Raw genomic sequence first — 21,292 nt, 5'->3', positions numbered from 1 at the left:
AAACTGGTTTAGTAGTTTTACTACATGGTTTTATTTCTAGAAAAAGATTATTGTAATGCTTTGTACTTCGGTCTTCTAAAATATTAGTTAAAGAGGTCGCAATTAGTGCAAAGCACGGCTGCTCATCATTTATTGAATAAAAATGCATCTGATCATATTACGGCTGTTTTAGCAGAATCACACTGGTTGCCAGTGGAATAGTGAGTTTATTTTAAACTGTTAGAATTTAAAAAAGCAAACTTTATTAACTAGTCCCCTACCCTTTTCCCCATAGTTTCTAAGACTTGAACCACAGCATACAGCATTAAGAGAGAGCCTCTAGAAGGCACAGCAAGGCCTAGTTCAGTCTTCATTTAAAAAAAAGAAGCAAGCTTTATTAACTAGTTTCCATAGCGTGTAACCCTTTCCCCCATAGTTTTAAACTGAAACTTACTTCTAGAGGCAGAAACGTAACTGTAACATCCAAGAGCATTAAAAAGGATAGTAGCAGGGCATACAATTTGTCTTAAAAGAAAGGTACTTTCTGTTCTTCTCTGGAAGTGAGGTGGCAGTGCTACTGACCTGAATTAGGTGTTAATTAAGGTGTGACAAAGGCAGAATAGCTGCAGAGGTTACTAAGGCAATCTGTTAGCTTCAAAGGGTCTGTTTGAAGCAGTCCTCTTAAAATCAAAACTTTATAGAGAGGAAAGGTCTCAGGAAACTTTCTTTCTGAGAAGCTCTGAGAGAAGAGGACATTTCTCTGTGTAAGTGAACATTTTTTGTGTGCTTTGCCAGCTTATTTTCGAAAGAGAAAGACGCCCATATTTCGACCCAAATCGGAAGATGGGCGTCTTTCTCCCGTGGGCGAACAAATTGGTATAATCGAAAGCCGATTTTGGTCGTCTTCAACTGCACTCCGTCGCAGGAACAAACAAAGTGGACGGGGGCATGTCGGAGGCGTAGTGAAGGTGGGACTGGGGCGTGGTTATCGGCCGAGGAGAGATGGGCATCTTTAGCTGATAATCGAAACAAGAAGGGCGTTTTGGACGAGAATTTGGTCCGCTTTATTTGGACCCTTTTTTTTCAGGTCCAAGTCCCAAAAAAGTGCCCCAACTGACCAGATGACCACTGGAGGGAATTGGGGATCACCTCCCCTGACTCCCCCAGTGATCACTAACCCCCTCCCACCAAAAAACCCACATTACAAACTTTTTTCCCAGCCTGTATGCCAGCCTCAAATGCCGTACCCACCTCCATGACAGCCGAATGTGTTCTATCTCTGACAGCCTTTCCCTGGTTCTGATGTGGCTCTCGAGTGAGTGTGACACCTTTTCTGTTATGTGCACTGCAGAGTCACATCAGCAATGCATTGTGGTGGGTGTAGGGTATTGGGCTCCGTGATTCCACTAGCTTATGTTAAATGCTCACGATGTTGGTAGTTGGTAGGCTCTACTCCCATGGTGCTTTTCCCTCTGCTTACTGGGTCAGAGTGTGCCCTGTTTTGTTTCCGGTAGTCCATGAGGTAGTGGCCATTTTTGTAAGCCAGTTTTAGCTCCCTTTCATGTGTTACCCACGTTACTGAAAGTGGGCATTGTACAGCATTCTGCCAGCTCTGACCTACTGCTAATCTCAGTACCAGGGAGACTCTTTGCCAGTGGGGCACAACCTTTGATCTGCAGTTAACTATGAGTAAACGTGCTTATTCGAATAAAGGACGTTTTCGGAGACATTAGTCTTCAGGTGTCAACTGGTGTGCCAAGGGTCTACAGCAGCAACAAGTCCTAGAGGCCTGGAGCACTTTTAGTGGGTACCGCAGTGCACTACACTTGTGCTGGTAAATGGGAGGCCTCCAGAACCCACTGTACCCACATGTAGGTGCCTCCTTCACCCCTAAGAGCTATGGTAGTGTTGTACATTTGTGGGTAGTGGGTGTTGGGGGTTGGGGCTCAGCACCCGTGGTAAGGGAGCTATGCAGTTGGTGTCCTGGCATGTCAGGGGGCCAGTGTACTACGAATCCTGGCCCCTCCCATGACCAAATGGCTCAGATTAGGACGTTTTTGAGCTAGCCGGTTTTAGTTTCCATTATCGCAAAAAAAACAAAACAAAAAAAAACCGCCCAGCTCAGAAACGAACAAATCCATGGCATTTGGTCCGTACAAACCGTATTTTCGAAACAAAACAAAGACGTCCATTTTTTTCGAAAATACGGTCTGTCCCTCCTCTTCACGTACCCGTTTTCGGACATAGACGCCCATGGAGATAGGCATTCACGTTCGATTATGCCCCTCTTGGTGATTTAAAGGTTGGGGTTTAAAAGAAATAAGGTAGGTTTATTGATAAAAATGTACAAAAAGTGGGAGTACGACCAAGGAAACCAGACACTGGAAGACGTACTTAAATAAAAATTTATTAAAGATTTGAAGACTCGACACGTCGTGTTTCGGCCGTCAGGCCTGCATCAGGAGTCTATAAAAAGTACATTTATATATGTTATGTGTGATAAAAAGAACAACCAAAAATATAAAATGTATTAATAATACATGAAATAAAAACAGTTAGTGTTATTTAAAAATGATAATAATGAAAATGAGACATATAATAAGACTGATTATAAGAATACTGTATATAAATTGGCAAGATAATAATGCAATACAAAAGATATCATATATAAATAAAAGTCATTAAATAATCCAAGATGTACATGTACGTATAAATTTAAACAATGAACGTGAAATAATAAAAATTGCACATACATGTAAAGATAAAAAGGTAAGTAAAAACAAAATAACCATATAAATTACAGATAAATAATGATTTTAATTTATGTCTATATGTGTGTTTATATGTGCTATATTAAAATAAACATACGTTTGATCATATTTAATCGAATGTTTAAAATGAACTAAATGAACTAAAAAGGCTATAAAAAGAAAACTATGAGGGAATCTAGAAGAACCTTGTTAATTTATATAATACATAACCGCATTACTTAGAAAATTAAAATGTATGGATAAAATATATAGCAAGTTCGGAAGAATGAGAAAGATCACAAAATTAAAATTAGAAAAATACTTGCTCAAAAAATAATATCGTATTTATTATCAAAACTAACCTGCTGTCAGTCTTATTATATGTCTCATTTTCATTATTATCATTTTTAAATAACACTAACTGTTTTTATTTCATGTATTATTAATACATTTTATATTTTTGGTTGTTCTTTTTATCACACATAACATATATAAATGTACTTTTTATAGACTCCTGATGCAGGCCTGACGGCCGAAACACGACGTGTCGAGTCTTCAAATCTTTAATAAATTTTTATTTAAGTACGTCTTCCAGTGTCTGGTTTCCTTGGTCGTACTCCCACTTTTTGTACATTGTTGTTTTTATCGTGGGGTGCTTGAGTTCTCCACCTTTTGGTGGATCTTCCCTCAGGTTTATTGATAAAGACAGAAATTTAAAAAGCAAACTTTATTAACTAGTCTCCCTACCATTTTCCCCATAGGCATTAAGAGAGAGCCTAATTCAGTCTTGATTCCCACCCACCCTCTCCAACTCCTGCCCACCTCTTCATTTATAGTCTTAACTAATAATAGTCAATAGCATCACAATCAGCCATAGTGAATTTGTTGTCTAGAAATTTAAAAAAGGATGAGCTGACTTTCCAGCTTATTTTCGAAAGAGAAAGATGCCCATATTTCGACCCAAATCAGGAGATGGGCGCCCAAATTGGTATAATCGAAAGACGATTTTGGGCACCTCCAACTGCAGTCTGTCACGGGAATGAACAAAGTTGATGGAGGCATGTCGGAGGCGTGGTGAAGGTGGGACTGGGGCGTGTTTATTGGCCGAGGAGAGCTGGGCGCCCTTGGCCGATAATGGAAAAAAGAAGGGTGGCAGTAGCGAGAATTTAGGCCACTTTTTTTGGACCCTTTTTTTTCACGAACTAGTCCCCAAAAAGTGCCCCAACTGCCCAGATGACCACCGGAGGGAATCGGGGATCACCTCCCCTGACTCCCCCAGTGGTCACTAACCCCCTCCCACCAAAAAAAAAGAACTTTAAAAACTTTTTTTTGGCAGCCTGTATGCCAGCTTCAAATATCATACCCAGCTCCCTGACAGCAGTATGCAGATCCCTGGAGCAGTTGTTAGTGGGTGCAGTGGACTTCAGGCAGGTAGACCCAGGCCCATCCCCCCCTACCTGTTACACTTGTGCTGGTAAATGGGAGCCCTCCAAACCGCCCCCAAAACCCACTGTACCCACATCTAGGTGCCTCCCTTCATCCCTTAGGGCTATGGTAATGGTGTAGAGTTGTGGGCAGTGGGTTTTGGGGGGCTCAGCACACAAGGTAAGGGAGCTATGGACTTGGGAGGTATTTTCATTTTTTTTTTTACTTTTTACAAGTGCCCCCTAGGTTGCCCGGGCACCCTAGGGGGCACTTTTACAAAAACAAAAAAAAAGGTAAAAGAGCTCCCAGGTGCATAGCACCCTTCCCTTGTGTGTTGAGCCCCCCAAATCCCCCTCAAAACCCACTGCCCACAAGTCTACACCATTACTATAGCCCTAAGGGGTGAAGGGGGGCATCTACATGTGGGTACAGTGGGTTTGGGGGGTTGGACGACTAATAAGCATTAAGCAGCAGAATTGTAACAGGTAGGGGAGGGATGGGCCTGGGTCCACCTGCCTGAAGTCCACTGCACCCCCTAATAACTGCTCCATTGACCTGCATACTGCTGCCAGGGAGGTGGGTATGACATTTGAGGGTGAAAATAAACAGTTGTGAAACGGCATATTTTGTGGTGGGAGGGGGTTTGTGACCACTGGGGGAGTCAGGGGAGGTCATCCCCGATTCCCTCCAGTGGTTATCTGGTCATTTAGGGCACTTTTTGGGGCCTTATTCGTGGACAAACAGGGTCCAGGAAAAGTGCCCTAAATTCTCGCTAAAAACGCATATTTTTTTTCCATTATCGGCGAAAGGCGCCCATCTCTGATTGGCCGATAACCACGCCCCAGTTCCGCCTTCGACATGCCCCCGTCAACTTTGTACGCTTCCGCGATGGAGTGCAGTTGAAAACGTCCAAGTTCGGCTTTCGATTATACCGTGTTATTCGTTTTTGGGAGATAAACGCCTATCTCCCGATTTAGGTCGCAATATAGGCGTTTTTGTCTTTCGATTATAAGCTGGATAGTAACATAGTAAATGACAGCAGATAAAGAGCTGAACGGTCCATCCAGTCTGCCCAACAAGATAAAACTCATTTTACATGGTATGTAATACTTTATATGTATATCCAAGTTTGATTTGTCCCTGCCTTTCTCAGGGCACTGACCGTAGAAGTCCGCCCTGCATCGGTTTTATTGTGCAAATACCAGCGTCACCACCCAATGTCCGCTAAGATTCCATAGATCCATTCCTTCTAAACAGGATTCCTTTGTGTTTATTCCACGCATGTATGAATTCCATTATCATTTTCATCTCCACCACCTCCCGCGGGAGGGCATTCCACGTATCCACCACCCTCTCCGTGAAAAAATACTTCCTGACATTACTCCTGAGTCTGCCCCCCTGCAACCTCAATTCATGTCCTCTAGTTTTACCACCTTCCCATCTCCAGAAAAGATTTGTATGCGGATTAATACCTTTCAAATATTTGAACGTCTGTATCATGTCACCCCTGTTTCTCCTTTCCTCCAAGGTGTACATGTTCAGGTCGGCAAGTTTCTCGTACGATTTGCAATGCAAATCCCATTCCATTTTTGTAGCTTTTCTTTGCACCGCTTCCAGTCTTTTTACATCTTTAGCCAGATACGGCCTCCAAAACTGAACACAATACTCCAAGTGGGGCCTCACCAACGACTTGTAGAGGGGCATCAACACTTCCTTTCTTCTGCTGGTTATACCCCTCTGTATGCAGCCTAGCATCCTTCTAGCCATGGCCGTCGCCTTGTCACATTGTTTCTTCACCTTCATATCCAACAACACCAACACCCCAAGGTCTCTCTCCTGAGTCGAGCTTGTTAATCTCTCCCCTCCTATTTGGTATCTCTCTTTTGGGTTTCTACACCCCAAATGCATCACTCTGCATTTCTTGGCATTAAATTTTAATTGTGCCTTTGGATTGCTGTCTTGTGAAGAATCCTTCTTCATGGACTCCATTGGGTCCTTTGGATCTTGTATTGATGATGACTATCAATCTGGCTCTGCTCAAGGGGATGTAACTACAATTTACTGTGTAAACCACATAGGTGCCTACGTGCAGGCCTTGCAGCAGTATATCAAGGTTCTGAACTAAATAAATTAAATTAAAATTTTGCTAATTTTAAGATCTGCTTTGTCGACCAGCAGGATGGCATCGGGTATAGAAGTGGTGTCATCTGGCACTGGGATGAAATGACTCTCCCAGAGCTCGTAACCAGTGTTTAAGTTCTGAGAATGTGAACCTTTCAGTCCCTCAGTTTTGTGTTTTCAACTCTGCCAAATGGATGTGAAAACCAGGCTGTTCTATATTTGAGGCTTTTTACCTCTGCGTTTGTTGAATGTTTTACTTTTTTTTTCCCCCTTAAAAAAAAGAAAAGAAAAGCCTTTTTCCCTTTTATGAAGATATTCCAGACGAACTCAGGATTCGCCTTTGATTGAGAACTCAGTACCCATTCTAGATGTTGAATTAGTCTTTAGTCACAAAAGACCAGTTCTAGGGATCCTCTATGGAGGGTTTCTAGCTAAGAGTATAGCTCTCTTCTGCACATTCACACAAGTCTGACGTGAAAGCATCCTGTAAAGTTCCTTTCCAAGCTCTGGAGAAGCGTGGACATCTCTGTATGCTACTGCCTGGACCAGTCCTCAGAAACTGTGAATTTGGTCGAGTTGTGCTGGCCAACCTGTCTATAACATCAGCAATTCTTGCATTGTTTTTGACTGGTTGTCTTCTGGACATTGGACAAACTTATAGTTGTGAACAGACCTGATCTTGAGAATCACCCACTTCTGTTCCTGATCAGTACTGCTGTATACAGAAAACATCTGTTAGAGGTGAAAAACAGTGCTGTTTGCACTGGGCTTAATACAGATGTCTGTTTGTGATTATTTGTGAGATGATGATGTCATACAGATCAACTGAAAGATGATATATTCCTTTATCACCTGGAAAGTACAGAATTCTGTTTGTAACATCAGTGTGGTAACAGCCTACAATAAATAAAAATATAATGGCATTACAATTCCAAGCATATACCAAAGCACAGATACAGTTTGGTGTAAAGTTATCTATGATGACCATTTAAAAATACTCATACATATTTTGTCTTAGAACCTTGTTATTTGCATATTTTGGTGTTCTTTCAAAGAGCAGGCTTGCAGACTATATATATATGTAAGGACCTTGACACAATTTTTCTTCAAACCAGTTCTGTGGTTGACAAAGTGAAATTAATCTAACTTCCCAGGAAAGACAGATGTGAAAACATAATCAGATTTGAAAATGTTTGTTTGTAGAGATCGGATTCAAGATGGCGACCTAGCAGGACGTGCGACAAAGACGCTCCCGAGAATTACTCTACAATGGACTTTTTCCTGTTGAACCATGCCAAAAAGGAAAGGGAAGCCGAGGGGTCCACCCCTCCCGAAGCAGATCCCTTCCTTGCCTGGGCAGCAGTCTTTGTCTGCATTTTTGGTTTCCACTCCGGTTGCGGGCGTTTCCATTAGCGGGGAAAGGAAGAGCCCTGCTCAGGAGAGCGATTTATCACTCAGCCCGCTGGGACCGTTGACCCCTACGCCGTCGCGTGCACCCGGAAGTGTTGTGTCGACCGTCGAAGATAGATGGGATCGAAGGAGTGGCGCGCTCCGGAGGCAATAGCGACGCCAAATTCAATCCTAGGACCGGCGCAGGGAGCCCAGCGATTGCCCGGGATAACGGTGGGGGAAACCATGGAGGAACCGCCGACAACAGCAACACAGGAGGAAATTACTTCCTGTGCTTTGGTGATGCAGCCCCTGGTTAAACCTCACGAGGTCTCGCTGGAGACGATTTGGATGGCTTTAGAATCTCTCCACAAGGTCTGTACCTCATTTATTACTGTCTCCCTGAATAATTCAACGCAGATAAACTTTTTAAAAAGTCAAACTGAAAGGTTGTTGAAAAAGCAATCTGACTTGGAAGGACAATTAGGGAAAATTTTTCAACAACAATCATTAATTTCAGGGTACCGAATACTAATTCACAGGAAATTAGAGAACTTTGAAAATCAATCAAGAAACCTGAACTTAAGATTGTTAAATTTCCCAAAATCTAAATTTGTCACTCCCAAGGATATGTTTGCAAAATTTTTGAAAGAGGTATTCAAATACCCCAACAATCATTACCTCCACTTCAAAAAATCTATTATCTGGAAACGAAGATTTCCCCACAAAAAGATACTTCTAAACCTGATTTACCTGAGAAATTGGACTTAACAAATTTTCTGGAGCAATCAATGGATAATACAGAGACTAGAGCAACCTTAATTGTAACATTCATTTTCCAACGAGATAAAGAATCTTTAGTGAGACTTTATTTTAGAAATATTCATCCGGACTTTAAAGGAAGCAAGATCTCTATATTTCCAGATATTGCACGATGGACACAGCAGAGGCGAAAAAAATTTCTGGATATGAAACAGGAATCTCTTACAACTGGGGCGATATTCCAGTTACGATTTCCGTGTAAATGCATGTTGATATTTAGGGAGAAAAAAATATATTTTTTGAACCTGAACAATTGCGGTCTTTCCTTGATACGAAGAGGAACCAGGCCTTAACCCAAACACCGAGTCCCGAAAATACTTAAAAAACCGCTGCTAGTATACTTTAATTTACTTATTTGTTATGCTAACTTCCGTTGGCTTTATACCGTCTTGAATCCACCATCCTATATTAGTGGACTATAATTCCATTTTTTTAAAGAAAATTTCTTTGTAATAATATTCTTTATATGTTCTTTGATGCTTGAAATGGATGTATCTATTCAAAGAGATGTGTCTTTGTTTAATTTGAAATTAATAAAGAAATTTAAATAAAAAAAAAAAGGAAATGTTTGTTTGTAGTAGTTCATCATAAGGACGTGTTTTGATAATTATGGATGGTATTCCAAGGCAAATTCAATATTCTGTTCACTGTGATAGAAAGGAGTTTGCATGAAACAGACATAATTAAACTTGTGTCTTTGTATTTTAAGGTGCTTATCGAAAAAGACTGGATTTCTTTTGGACACAAATTTAATCACCGGTAAGGCTGCTTGTATTTAAATTTTTGTTTTTTTGACATTCTACAAACTTTCACTTCTCTTAAACCAAACGTATATGTAGTGTAAAGTTTAATTCAGATGAGGACATAGCACAGAGCAGTGTGAGCATGCTTTGAAATACATTGGATAATTTAAGTTCCGTTGAAAGATTGATGACACCACATATAGTCGAGCAAAGTATAAAAAGCGAAAATGTTTCACATCAAGCTCTGTTAAAGACCTTAGGCTCATCTTGACAGTCTTCTACTACTACTACTACTTATCATTTCAATAGCACTACTAGACGTACGTAGCGTTGTACTCTTGAGCATGAAGAGACAGTCTCTGCGCGAAAGAGCTTACAATCTAATCAGGACAGACAAACAAGACAAATAAGGGAAAGGGGAATTACTAAGGTGGGACTGATAAAACAGACATAAGCATGTACAAGTGAATAGGGGTTAGGAGTTAAAAGCAGCTTCAAGAAGGTGGTCTTTTAGGCTAGGTTTGAAGACGGCTAGAGATGGAGCCTGACTTGCTGGCTCAGGAAGTCTGTTCCAGGCATATGGTGCAGCATGATAAAAGAAACTGAGTCTGGAGTTGGCAGTGGAGGAGAAGGGTACAGCTAAGAGAGATTTACCCAATGAACGGAGTTCCCGAGGAGGAGTGTAGGGAGAGATAAGAGTGGAGAGGTACTGAGGAGCTACAGAGTGAATGCACTTGTAAGTCAATAAGAGGAGTTTTAACTATATGGGAAACGGATAGGGAGCCAATGAAGTGACTTCAGAAGAGGGCTAATATGAGCATAGTGACACTGGCAGAATATAAGTCGTACAGCAGAATTTTGAACAGATTGTAGGGGAGAGAGATGGCTTAGTGGGAGACCTGTGAGAAGCAACTTGCTGTAGTCCAAATAAGAGGTCATAAGAGTCTGGATAAGGGTTTTGATAGTGTGCTCAGAAAAGAAAGGACAAACTTTGGTGATATTATAGAGAAAGAAATGACAGGTTTAGCAGTCTGTTGGATATGTGCAGAGGAAGGTAGAGAGGAGTCAAAGATATGTCCAAGGGTACGAGATGACAGGGAGGATGAGAGTGTTATCCACAGAGATAGAAAATGGGGGAAGAGGAGAGGTTGGTTTAGGGGAAAAGATAAGAAGCTCAGTCTTGGTCATGTTTAGTTTCAGATGGCGGTGAGACATCCAGACAGCAAAGTTTTTTTTTTGTTAGTTTTTTTGTTACATTTGTACCCCGCGCTTTCCCACTCATGGCAGGCTCAATGCGGCTTACATATTATATACAGGTACTTATTTGTACCTGGGGCAATGGAGGGTTAAGACATGCAGGCTGATATTTGGGCCTGGATTCCTGCTGAAATTTCTAGTGTGGAGATCAGCATAAAGGTGATACTGAAAACCATGGGATGAGATCAGAGCACCAAGGGAAGAAGAGGTCCAAAGACAGAGCCCTGAGATACACCAACTGATAGTGGGATAGAAGTGGAGGAGGATCCACCACCAGAGTATACACTAAAAGTGCGATGGGAGAGATAAGAAAATCAGGAAAGGACAGTGTATCAAGGAGTAAATGGTGATCAACAGTGTCAAAAAAGGAGTGGAGGCCTAGTGGTTAGGGTGGTGGACTTTGGTCCTGGGGAACTGAGGAACTGCGTTTGATTCCCGGCACAGGCAGCTCCTTGTGACTCTGGGCAAGTCACTTAACCCTCCATTGCCCACTGCATTGAGCCTGCCATGAGTGGGAAAGCGCGGGGTACAAATGTAACAAAAAAAACAAAAAAAAAGCAGCAGATAGAGAAGGATGAGGATAGAATAGAGACCTTTGGATCTGGCCAGGAACAGGTTATTGGAGAGTTTAGGAAGGACTGTTTCAGGTGAAGAGGTGCAGAAACTGGAGAGTGAGCAATTGGAGAAGAAGATAAGATTTAGACAGTGGCCATTCTGGTGAGTAGGGGTAGTGGAGCACAGTTGAAGATTGAAAGAGGATGTTAAAGTGAGAAACGGAGAAGCATAAGAGTCAGAGGGTCATTAGCATGAATGTTAAAATCCCCAAGAATGAGGGAAGGTGATGAAGGTTCAAGAAAGAAGGAAAGCCAGGAAAGTCAGTGAAAAAGGAAGAAGGGGATTTATCAGCAGATCGATAAATGACTGTTACTTGGAAAGGTAGAGGAGTGACTAGACAGATGGAGTGGACTTCGAAAGAAGAAAAGCAGTGAGACTGAGGTGGAAGAGGAGGTTGAAATCTACAAGAGGATGAGAGTAGTAGCCTGACACTAGCTCCACGGCCAACCGGGTGAGGAGTATGGGAGAAAAGGTAACCTCCATGACACAGGGCTGCAACTGAAGCAGGCAGAGAGTGGGCATTCCACAGAGCACATGAGAAAGGCAGAAAAGAAGGGGAGAGGAGAGGAACAGAAATTAGATTGGCGACATCACTGTGTGACCTGCACGAATAGGATGAGTGCTGATTTGGAGGGACCAGGATTGGGATTGATATCCCAGCAGAAGAAGGAGCACAAGAGTACGGAGAAGAGTAGTAGAGGCATGACGACAGCAACAAAGGCGAGATGTACTCAGAATGGAGATGGTTGAATGAAAGGAAGGAAATGTTGACGGTTGAGAGCTGAGAAGAAGGGAGAAGACAAAAGGGATGGTGAGATGATGAAAGCAGAAGGTGGGCAATGTGTTTCTGCAGTATATAGTGGTTTAAGATGGAGAAAGAGATTGGGAAGGGAAAGTACCTAGAAGAGAAACTGTAGTGGAGCCATAAGAAATAGCAAAGAGAAAATACAAAGAGTATAGAGAAGATGTTTCGTCACCCTGGACTAGGCTGTGAGGATATGCAGATGGGCTCCAAGTCCTCCACAGCACCTGGAAGGCAGCTAGTGGAAGCGCTAGGCACCTGGAGCGGAGGCTTTGGGTGGATCGGGGTGGACCTGGGAGTCACCCCGGACTAGGTTGTGAGCATAGGCGCGCCGACTCCGTAGGTGCTGTGGGTGCTTGAGCACCCCTAATATTTTAACCCACCCGCTCTCTTCTCCCTCAACAGTCCTCCGTCCTCGCCTTCCTGCCGCCCAGGATTTAAAACTCATCTTACCTCGGTCCCGGCAGCAGTGAAAGGCGAGCAGGTTTCAACCTAGATATGAAGGGAGGGGGAGGGGGAGATGGGGGAGGGGGGAATGCACCACCTGTTAAAAAAAAAAAAAAATTTCAGCACCCTCAATCATTTTGAAAAGTTGGCTTCTATGGTTGTGAGGATATGCAGATGGACTGCAAGTCCTCCATAGCGCAGTCCTGTTAATGCATGGCCTTTTCAGCAAAACTGGATTGCCACAGTATACTGCATTTTTGGTTTTTAAACATGAACAAACAAATGGAGACCATAGATAACCTTATCTTCTGTGACCTGAATCAGTAGCAAAAGATTACTGGTTTGAAGTCTCTGTAGGAATGCTGATACACCTAGTGAGGAATCTATGCTTTTTTGCTTGCTCTTAAATAGTGCATCTCTAAGACTTAGGAATAAGAGATTCTGTGTATCTCTAAAACCTAGAAGGGAGGATAATTTTAAGTTTTTCTGACTCCCAATTAAGAGTATAGGAAGAAAATATGTATTTTTTCACAAGAATCTGATCATCATGTGAGTAGCCTCAACCTTATCAATAGATTAATTGTAGTCTCTTTACAGGTTATTGATAAACACAAATACGCCAAATTAATTTTAAAGAATTTCAGATCAGTTTACGCATCTTTATTCCCTTAGCAACCTTTAAGTAGTAAAACTGTAGTTGTAGGATGCAGACAGTTATCCACAACTCCCCTAGGAGAAAATTTCTTCAGTCTACAATACAAAATTTTAGGAAAGTTTTTATAATTAGTATTTAATAAATAAATAACACAGCACAAAGGATTTCTTTCTTTTTAGGTATTACAAAAATAATTGCATCATAAAAGGAGCTCAGCAATCTCCCTTTTAGTAATGCAGAATTTAAAAAAGCTTCCAACACAATAGGGCCACAAAATCTTTCATAAATTTCTGAATTGTGTGGGAATGGAATATGACCTATCTGATTTATCTGTATGCAACTTTACAGCTTGCAGCACTTCAGTCAGAGCAAAAGGTCTTTTCAGAACTGCAACTTTTGTTCATCCAACTTAGGAGTATTCAGGGAATGGAGCAACTCTGAATATCAGTGGGAGACACTGTAAGCTGGGAGGTATAAACCTCTGGATAATAATCAAATTTCGCAGCAATTTGTAAAAAACTATATTTATCTGTTCCCGCACTGGTTTAGATTTTTGCCACATCCTTCTTTGTTCTTTGCCTCTTAGTTGTCAGGACAGCAATTTAGTGGGTTTATCTGCATTCTCAAAAGAGATACTTCTTTATTAATTGCATATAGAAAGTAATTGTACGGCCGATGCAGAAAGTCTTGCAGTAGAGCTGGCTCAGCATGTGGCTCTACTGCAAAATTAGTAATCCAAAAATACCTTCCAATGATATAAATAATGATCATTCAAATCATGGCAGTAATCCACAGTTCATTGCAAAATGTCACTCTTCCTGTCAGTGCCCGAGCACCGATTAGCTCAGGCACTGACAGGAAGAATGACATTTTAAAAAGTTGTTGGCGCTGTGCATCGTCCCTGATCTCCCTCCCCTTCCGCCCAACTTGACCCCCCTGCTCCCCCAGATATTTACCCCCCCCCCAATATTTCCCTGGTGTCTAGTAGCGCCCCACCATCTCAACAGTACCAGTACTGGTCCCTGCCCCCCCCCCCCCCAACAGGATCGACTTCCTCCATCCTGACATTAAAAAAATTGCTCTGGTATTTACTGGCACCTCTACCTGCCCCTCTGCTAGAACCTGACCGAAACTGAACCTGTCCCCTCCCCAACAGCCCACACTCCCTCCCCCACCTAATCAAAAACTCCCCTTTTCTGAGCACCCCCCCCCCCCCCAACATCTGCCCCCTCCCAGGCCTACCTCGTTGGTTGGGTAGTGGATGCAGGAGCCTCCCCACTTTCTCCTGTGCATGGCCGGTTCCAGGAGAAATGGCTACCAAGATTGCCACAGGAGGTCCCAGCAGCCATTTTGAGATTGGAACCAGTCAGGGGACTTGCTCCTGCGGCAAGTCTTGGCAGCCATTTCTACAGAGCAGCAGCACTGGGCACAAATGAGTGGGATTTGTTCCTGCCCCCAAAGTTCTCTCAGGCACTCTTCCCCCACCCTCATTATCATTCTCCACCTCTGTGAGGGTGGGGGAAGAGTGCCTGAGAGAACTTGTTTGAAGGTAAAGGAGAATAAACATAGGCACTTTGACTAGTCTGGCAGCATTCAAGTATGTGAAATTAACAGGTAAGCCTACATTTTTCTTTTTGGAAGCTTGGATAAGATATATTCAGTTTTAAAAAAATAGTTGAGGGAAAATCAGACAACTGCTAGCATGATTTAATGGTGAAGTGAGAAATGTAGTTAAATCTAAAAGGACATCTTCCAGTAAAAAAAAGACAGCAGACCTAAATGAGGAAAGTAGGAATGGAAAACAGTAATTAAGCTGAGCAAATTAGACACCGATGATAAACTTGCTGTTGTGGGAAGAAATTGGTACTAAACATTTTCAAAAACATTCAGTGCAAACAGCCCGTGAAGGAGTCACTTAGGTAAAAAGAATGGGAGAGAGTCAGTTGGGGAAAAAGAATGTGAGGCAGGATAAGATAATAAAGGTAGTATTTGTGCTTTTTTTGCTGAGAAAGGTATTGGTCATACCCACACTGGAACCCTTCTGTTGATGGTGGTTCATAGTAACTAAAGCAAATCACTGTAAATCTAGAAGATGCAATAGAGCACATTTACAAACTAAAGAGTAACTAACAAAGCACTAGTACCAGATAGTATTCACTCCAGAGTTCTGAAGGAACTCAAACATGAAACTACTAAGCTGTTACTAGTAATCTATAGCTGAGGACTGGAAAGTGGCCAAACTAAAGTTAATTTTTAAAAAGGGCTCTTGAGATCCAGGAAACTATAGAACAGAGAACTTGGTGTCAGGTTTTTTAAATCATATAGTGGCCCATTTATTAAAGCTTAGCATGCACTCACAGAATTAGCACATGCTAAAGGCTAAGAAGCCCATTCATAACATTTAGCATACATTAAGCTTTAGTAAAAGGGTGGTCCTGTTGTCTATAACTGCAAACAAAAGCTAAGTCATACATTATTGAAATCTCTTTTCAGATACGAGTTAAACAATTCACTGATTGGATGTAAATTTGTTTTAAAGTTCAAAATAATAGACAAAAATATTGAAAATAATTTATAGCAAAATAGCAAAAGAGTTTAAAAATGAGTTTAAAATGTAAGTCAATGTAGACCAGTGAAAAGGCAAGGCGAGCTAAGAGTCGCCACTGAGGTCTATGACTTTTCATTGTAAAACATCCTCCTTTAATTTTGGTTTCTGGAAGTATAAGACGCTGGGTCATATGAGATTGTTATTTGTATATTTTACCCCTGTCTACTTTAAATGAGATTCTTATGTGGGCCCTTTGAAGCTGATCCATAAATTATTAGCCAGATAGATTGGGAAAAGCCATTGCTCATTACTGGAAATGAGCTCTAAGAAAGTGGTCCTTTTTCGGATGTGTTGGATACTTGTGACCTGTACTGGAGACAGGATACTGGTCTTGACAGACCTTGGTTTGACTCAGCATGGCTGAGGATATATATATATATATATATATATATATATATATATATATATATATATATATATATATATATATATATATATATATATATATATAACTTATGGAGCAATAAGAACATTTATTTGGCTTCATGTGCAGCAAATAGAATTTCTGTAGAATTCTGTTTCAAAAATTAGGGTATTTCTTTTATTTTCTTTTGATGTCAACTCATGCTTTGTGCATTAGGTATGGCAATTTGGATGACGATCCAAAGGAAGTTTCTCCAGTCCTTGATCAGTTTATAGAATGCGTTTGGCAACTGATGGAACAATTTCCTTGTGCATTTGAATTTAATGAGAGGTTTCTGGTTCATATTCAGCATCACATCTATTCCTGCCAGTTTGGTAACTTCCTGTGTAACAGCCAGAAAGAGAGAAGGGAAATAAGGTATGATCTTACACTATAACAAGAAATTGCGCACACAAGAAAAATTTCAACAAGCATTCATGTCTCATACCTTTTGAAAATTGCACCCCAATTACTATTTTTTTCTGTGGTGTTATCATAAATTAACATTAGTACATATGTTTTGTAGTAGAATGACTGCTTCTGCATGAAAATTAATGATGAAAATGAATTAAGAATGCAAACTTTTGTGCTTGTGCTTGCAGATTTGCATAAATATGATTTTAAACACTTTCTAAAATTTCAGGAGTAGAAGAAAAAGCAGCTATTTTTTTTTTGTTACATTTGTACCCCACGCTTTCCCAGTCATGGCAGGCTCAGTGCGGCTTACATGGGGCAATGGAGGGTTAAGTGACTTGCCCAGAGTCACAAGGAGCTGCCTGTGCCTGAAGTGGGAATCGAACTCAGTTCCTCAGGACCAAAGTCCACCACCCTAACCACTAGGCCACTCCTCCATCCTGGTTTCCAGTTAACATGTTTAAAATACTTTAATTTCAGATAGTATGGTAGACACACTTATCTATATATACACAATGGAATTTAAGAGCGATTACTTGTTGGTTGCCCATTGGATAAAATTTTGTAATGTTGACTTAAGAACATAAGACTAGCCATACTGGGTCAGACCAGTGGTTCATCTAGCCCAATCCAGGTCACAAATACCTGACAGAAACCCAAATAGTATCAGCAATCCTTGCTACCAATCCCAGGGCAAGCAGTGGCTTCCCCATGTCTGTCTTAATAGCAGACTATGAACTTTTCCTCCAGGAACTTGTCCAAACCTTTTTTTTTTAAACCCAGACATGCTAACTGCTTTTACTACATCCTCCAACAGCGAGTTCCAGAGCTTAACTATTCATTGAGTGAAAAAATATTTGTTTTTAAAGTATTTCCATGTAACTTCATTGAGTGTCCCCTAGTCTTTATACTTTTTGAAAGAGTAAAAAAATTTACTTCTACTCATTCTACACCACTGAGGATTTTATAGACCTCAATCATATCTCCCCTCAGCCATCTCTTTTCCGAGCTGAAGAGCCCTAACCTCCTTAGCCTTTTCTCATATGAAAGGGGTTCAATCCCCTTTTTCATTTGGGTCGCTCTTCTTTGAATCTCTTCTAATTCTGCAGTATCTTTTTTGAGATACAGCGAGCAGAACTGAATCAATAAAAGATTAGCTCACACCACGGAGTGATACAGAGGTATTATAGTATTCTTGGTCTTATTTACCATCCCTTTCCTAATAGTTCTTAGTATCCTGTTTGCTTTTTTGGCCACCACCACACACTCAGCAGATTTAAGTGTATTGTCTACAACACCACCTAGATCTTTTTCTTGGGTGCTGACCCCCAAGATGGACCCTAGTATCAGGTAACTATGATATTTGGATTATTCTTCCCAATGTGCATAATTTTGCATTTGTCTACATTAAATTTCCTCTGCCATTTGGATGCCCAGTCTTACAGTTTCCTAAGGTGTTCCTGCAATTTTTCAGTCCGTGTGTGTTTTAACAACCTTGAATAGTTTGTGTCATCTGTAGATTTAATTACCTCACCTGTTCCCATTTCCAGATCGTTTACAAATATGTTAAATAATACCAGTCCTAGTACAGATCCATGTGGCATGCCACTATTCACCCCCTTCCATTTAGAGAAGTGTCCATTTCACCCTACCCTCTGTTTTCTGTCCAGTAACCAGTTCCTAATCCACAACAGAACATTGCCTCCTGTCCTATGGTTCTAATTTTATCAGAAGTCTCTCATGAGGAACCTTGTCAAAAGCTTTCTGAAAATCTTAATACACTACATCAACCGGCTCACCTTTATTGAAATGTTTATTCATACCTTCAAAGAAATGAAGCAAATTGGTGAGGCAAGACTTCCCTTGGCTGAGTCCATGCTGACTCTGTCCCATTAAATATATGTTTATATATATGGTCTGTAAGTTTAGTCTTTATAATATTATAAAGACTAAACTAAGAAAAACAGTGGAACCTATTTAGGTTCCACTGTTTTTCCTAGCACTGATGCCAGACTTACTGGTCTGTAATTTCTTGGATCATCCCTGAAACCTCATTTACAAATCAGTGTTACATTGGCCACCCTCCAATCTTTTTATTTTTTTGTTACATTTGTACCCCGTGCTTTCCCACTCATAGCAGGTTCAATGCAGCTTACATATTATATACAGGTACTTATTTGTACCTGGGGCAATGGAGGGTTAAATGACTTGCCCAGGGTCACAAGGAGCTGCTTGTGCCTGCAGTGGGAATCGAACCCAGTTCCCCAGGACCAAAATCCACCACGCTAACCACTAGGCCACTCTTCCACTCATCTTCAGCTACTACAGACAATTTTAATGACAGGTTACAGATTACTATGAGCAGATCAGCAATTTCTTGTTTGAGTTCTTTCAGTACCCTTGGATGCATGCCATCCAGTCCAAATGATTTACTACTCTTTAATTTGGGTCAGTACGTATTCCAGGTTCACCGAGATTTCTTTCACTTCCTTCGCATCATCACCCTTGAAGATCATTTGTGGTAGAGGTAAATCCCTTACATCATCTTCTGTAAAGACCAATGCAAAGAATTCAGTCTCTCTATGGCCTTATCCTCCCTGTGCCTCTTTTAATCCTTCATGATCTAATGGTCCCATGGATTCCCTTACAGGCTTTCTGCTTTTGATGTACCTGAAAAAGTTGTTACTTTGAGTTTTTTGTCTCTGTGGCAAGTTTCTCTTCATATTCTTTTTATCGTTGCTTTGCATCTAACTCGCCATTCCTTATGTTCCTTTTTATTTTCTTCATTTAGGTCCTTTTTCCATTCTTTTGAAGGACATTGTTTTGGCTCTAATAGCCTCTTTCACTTCACCTTTTAGCCATGCTGGCTGTCATTTTCTTTTCTTTCCACCTTTGTAAATACATGAAATGCATCTGGTCTAGGCTTCCAAGATGGTATTTTTAAACAACGTCCATACCTGATTTAAAGTCCTAACCTTTGCAGCCGATCCTCGTTGGTAAGTTTAAGGACAACATTGGAAATGGTCTCTGCCATTCAACCTCCTGGTAATCTTCAGGAAGCAGTTGACTGGAGAATGGGTTAGGGCCTGGCTATTTTGTATTTGTATTTTTGTTACATTTGTACCCCACGCTTTCCCAATCATGGCAGGTTCAATGTGGCAGGCAATGGAGGGTTAAGTAACTTGCCCAGAATCACAAGGAGCTGCCTGTGCCGGGAATTGAACTCAGTTCCGCAGCTCCCCAGGACCAAAGTCCACCACCCTAACCACTAGGCCACTCCTTCTTCCAGACCGCTTGTGAATTCATTGATCTACACAACACACTATAGTTTCAGTATGAAAAGAAGAGAGGTGTGGTAGCCGTGTTAGTCCACTCTTAAGGTTATCAATAGAAATCAAACAAAATAAAACATGGAAAAGAAAATAAGATGATACCTTTTTTATTGGACATAATACATTTCTTGATTAGCTTTTGAAGGTTGCAGTATACTATCTGCTACCACATTTGCTTATTTCTGATCTGACAAAGAAGAGCAACCTTCGAAAGCTAATCAAGAAATGTATTATGTCCAATAAAAAGGTATCATCTTATTTTCTTTTCCATGTTTTATTTTGTTGGATTTCTATTGATAACAGTATGAAAAGAATAAAGGGTCATGGATTTGATATACCGCCTTTCTATACTACAACCTAAGTGGTATATATTTATTATATGCAGGTAATTTTTCTGTTCCTAGTAAACTCACAATCTTATTTTTTGAACCTGGAATAGTTGAGGGTTAAGTGACTTACCAAGCATCACAAGGAGCTACAATGGGAATCGAACCTAGTTCTCCAGGTACTCAGCCCACTGCACTATTAGGCTACTCCATAACTCACTCATGACGGTAGGGGGAGAGTTCCCACTGCATCTGCACCTCCTTGTGACTCTGAGCAAGTCACTTAAACCTGCATTGCCCCAGATCCTTGTATATAATATGTAAATTGATTGTAACCACAGAAAGGCAGTATATCAAATCTCATTCCCTTTCCCTATAAAACTACTGCCAGTTATGCTGTAATTTTATTAAAATAAAAAAATAACCCCTCCAAAGGGACACCACCTTGTAAGTGGTGGAGGGGCTTCCGCGTTTCAATGACTCAGAGGGCTATGCTGTAGGGTTACCCATATCAGACAGGCCTCTGAGGAGAAACCAGACAAAGAGTGTCCCATCCTGGAGGATCCAAGATGGTGTCGAGGGAGGACGTACGCTAGTTGAGTTCCCGTTTTACACCAGAATGCCTGAAGAAGAAGGCGCGCTCCCCAGAGAATGGGGAAGAGAAAAGGCAAAGCCGTGGTGCTGTCCTTGAACACGGCTGGGGTTCCCACCACTTCTCAGTCTATTTTGGAGAGATTCAGGGTCATAATGTCGGGGATATCGGTTCTTGCTTCGGGGAACAGCAAGGCTTTATTGCCGAATCTCAGTGGAGGGAGTGACTTTGAGTCCCTCTGTTGGCACGACCCCTGTAAGACCCGGAAATAGTAATGCTTCGCTATGGAGGTCAATAATGGAAACGCCCGAAGTGGGTTAGGATTTTCATGTGACCCGAGGAGGTCCTCGCGCAGCATCGACTCCGGATAATAAACCAACTGGGGGATTGGAGAGTGAGCTCTTCTCCCCGAAGATATCTGGAGTGGTTTCTGTGGAGAAATTGGACTTGGTGAAGCCAATAATGTCATAATGGACGTACTATAGGAACTGCAGCAGAATGTGAATAACTCTCTTCTTCAGATGTTTAAAATTTTTCACTATGTGAGTTAAAGAATTTATATTAATACTTATCTAACAAAGTGGAAGTCCAAGATATAAAAATAGAGACTTT

The 21,292-nt window shown here is 41.2% G+C and overlaps 1 protein-coding gene across 1 annotated transcript in view; it reads left to right on the top strand.

The window, feature by feature from the left end:
• The window catches only part of MTMR7 (myotubularin related protein 7), a 165,992-nt gene that overhangs the window by 89,438 nt on the left and 55,262 nt on the right, over positions 1–21,292 (top strand). The window contains exons 10-11 of the mRNA XM_030192649.1: positions 9,196–9,245; positions 16,194–16,394. Coding sequence (XP_030048509.1) covers positions 9,196–9,245; positions 16,194–16,394 — 251 coding nt within the window. The remainder of the gene's footprint in view (positions 1–9,195; positions 9,246–16,193; positions 16,395–21,292) is intronic.

Source organism: Microcaecilia unicolor, chromosome 2, assembly GCF_901765095.1.
Source record: "Microcaecilia unicolor chromosome 2, aMicUni1.1, whole genome shotgun sequence".
NCBI lineage: Eukaryota > Metazoa > Chordata > Amphibia > Gymnophiona > Siphonopidae > Microcaecilia > Microcaecilia unicolor.
This window is presented reverse-complemented; position numbering and strand designations above follow the sequence as displayed.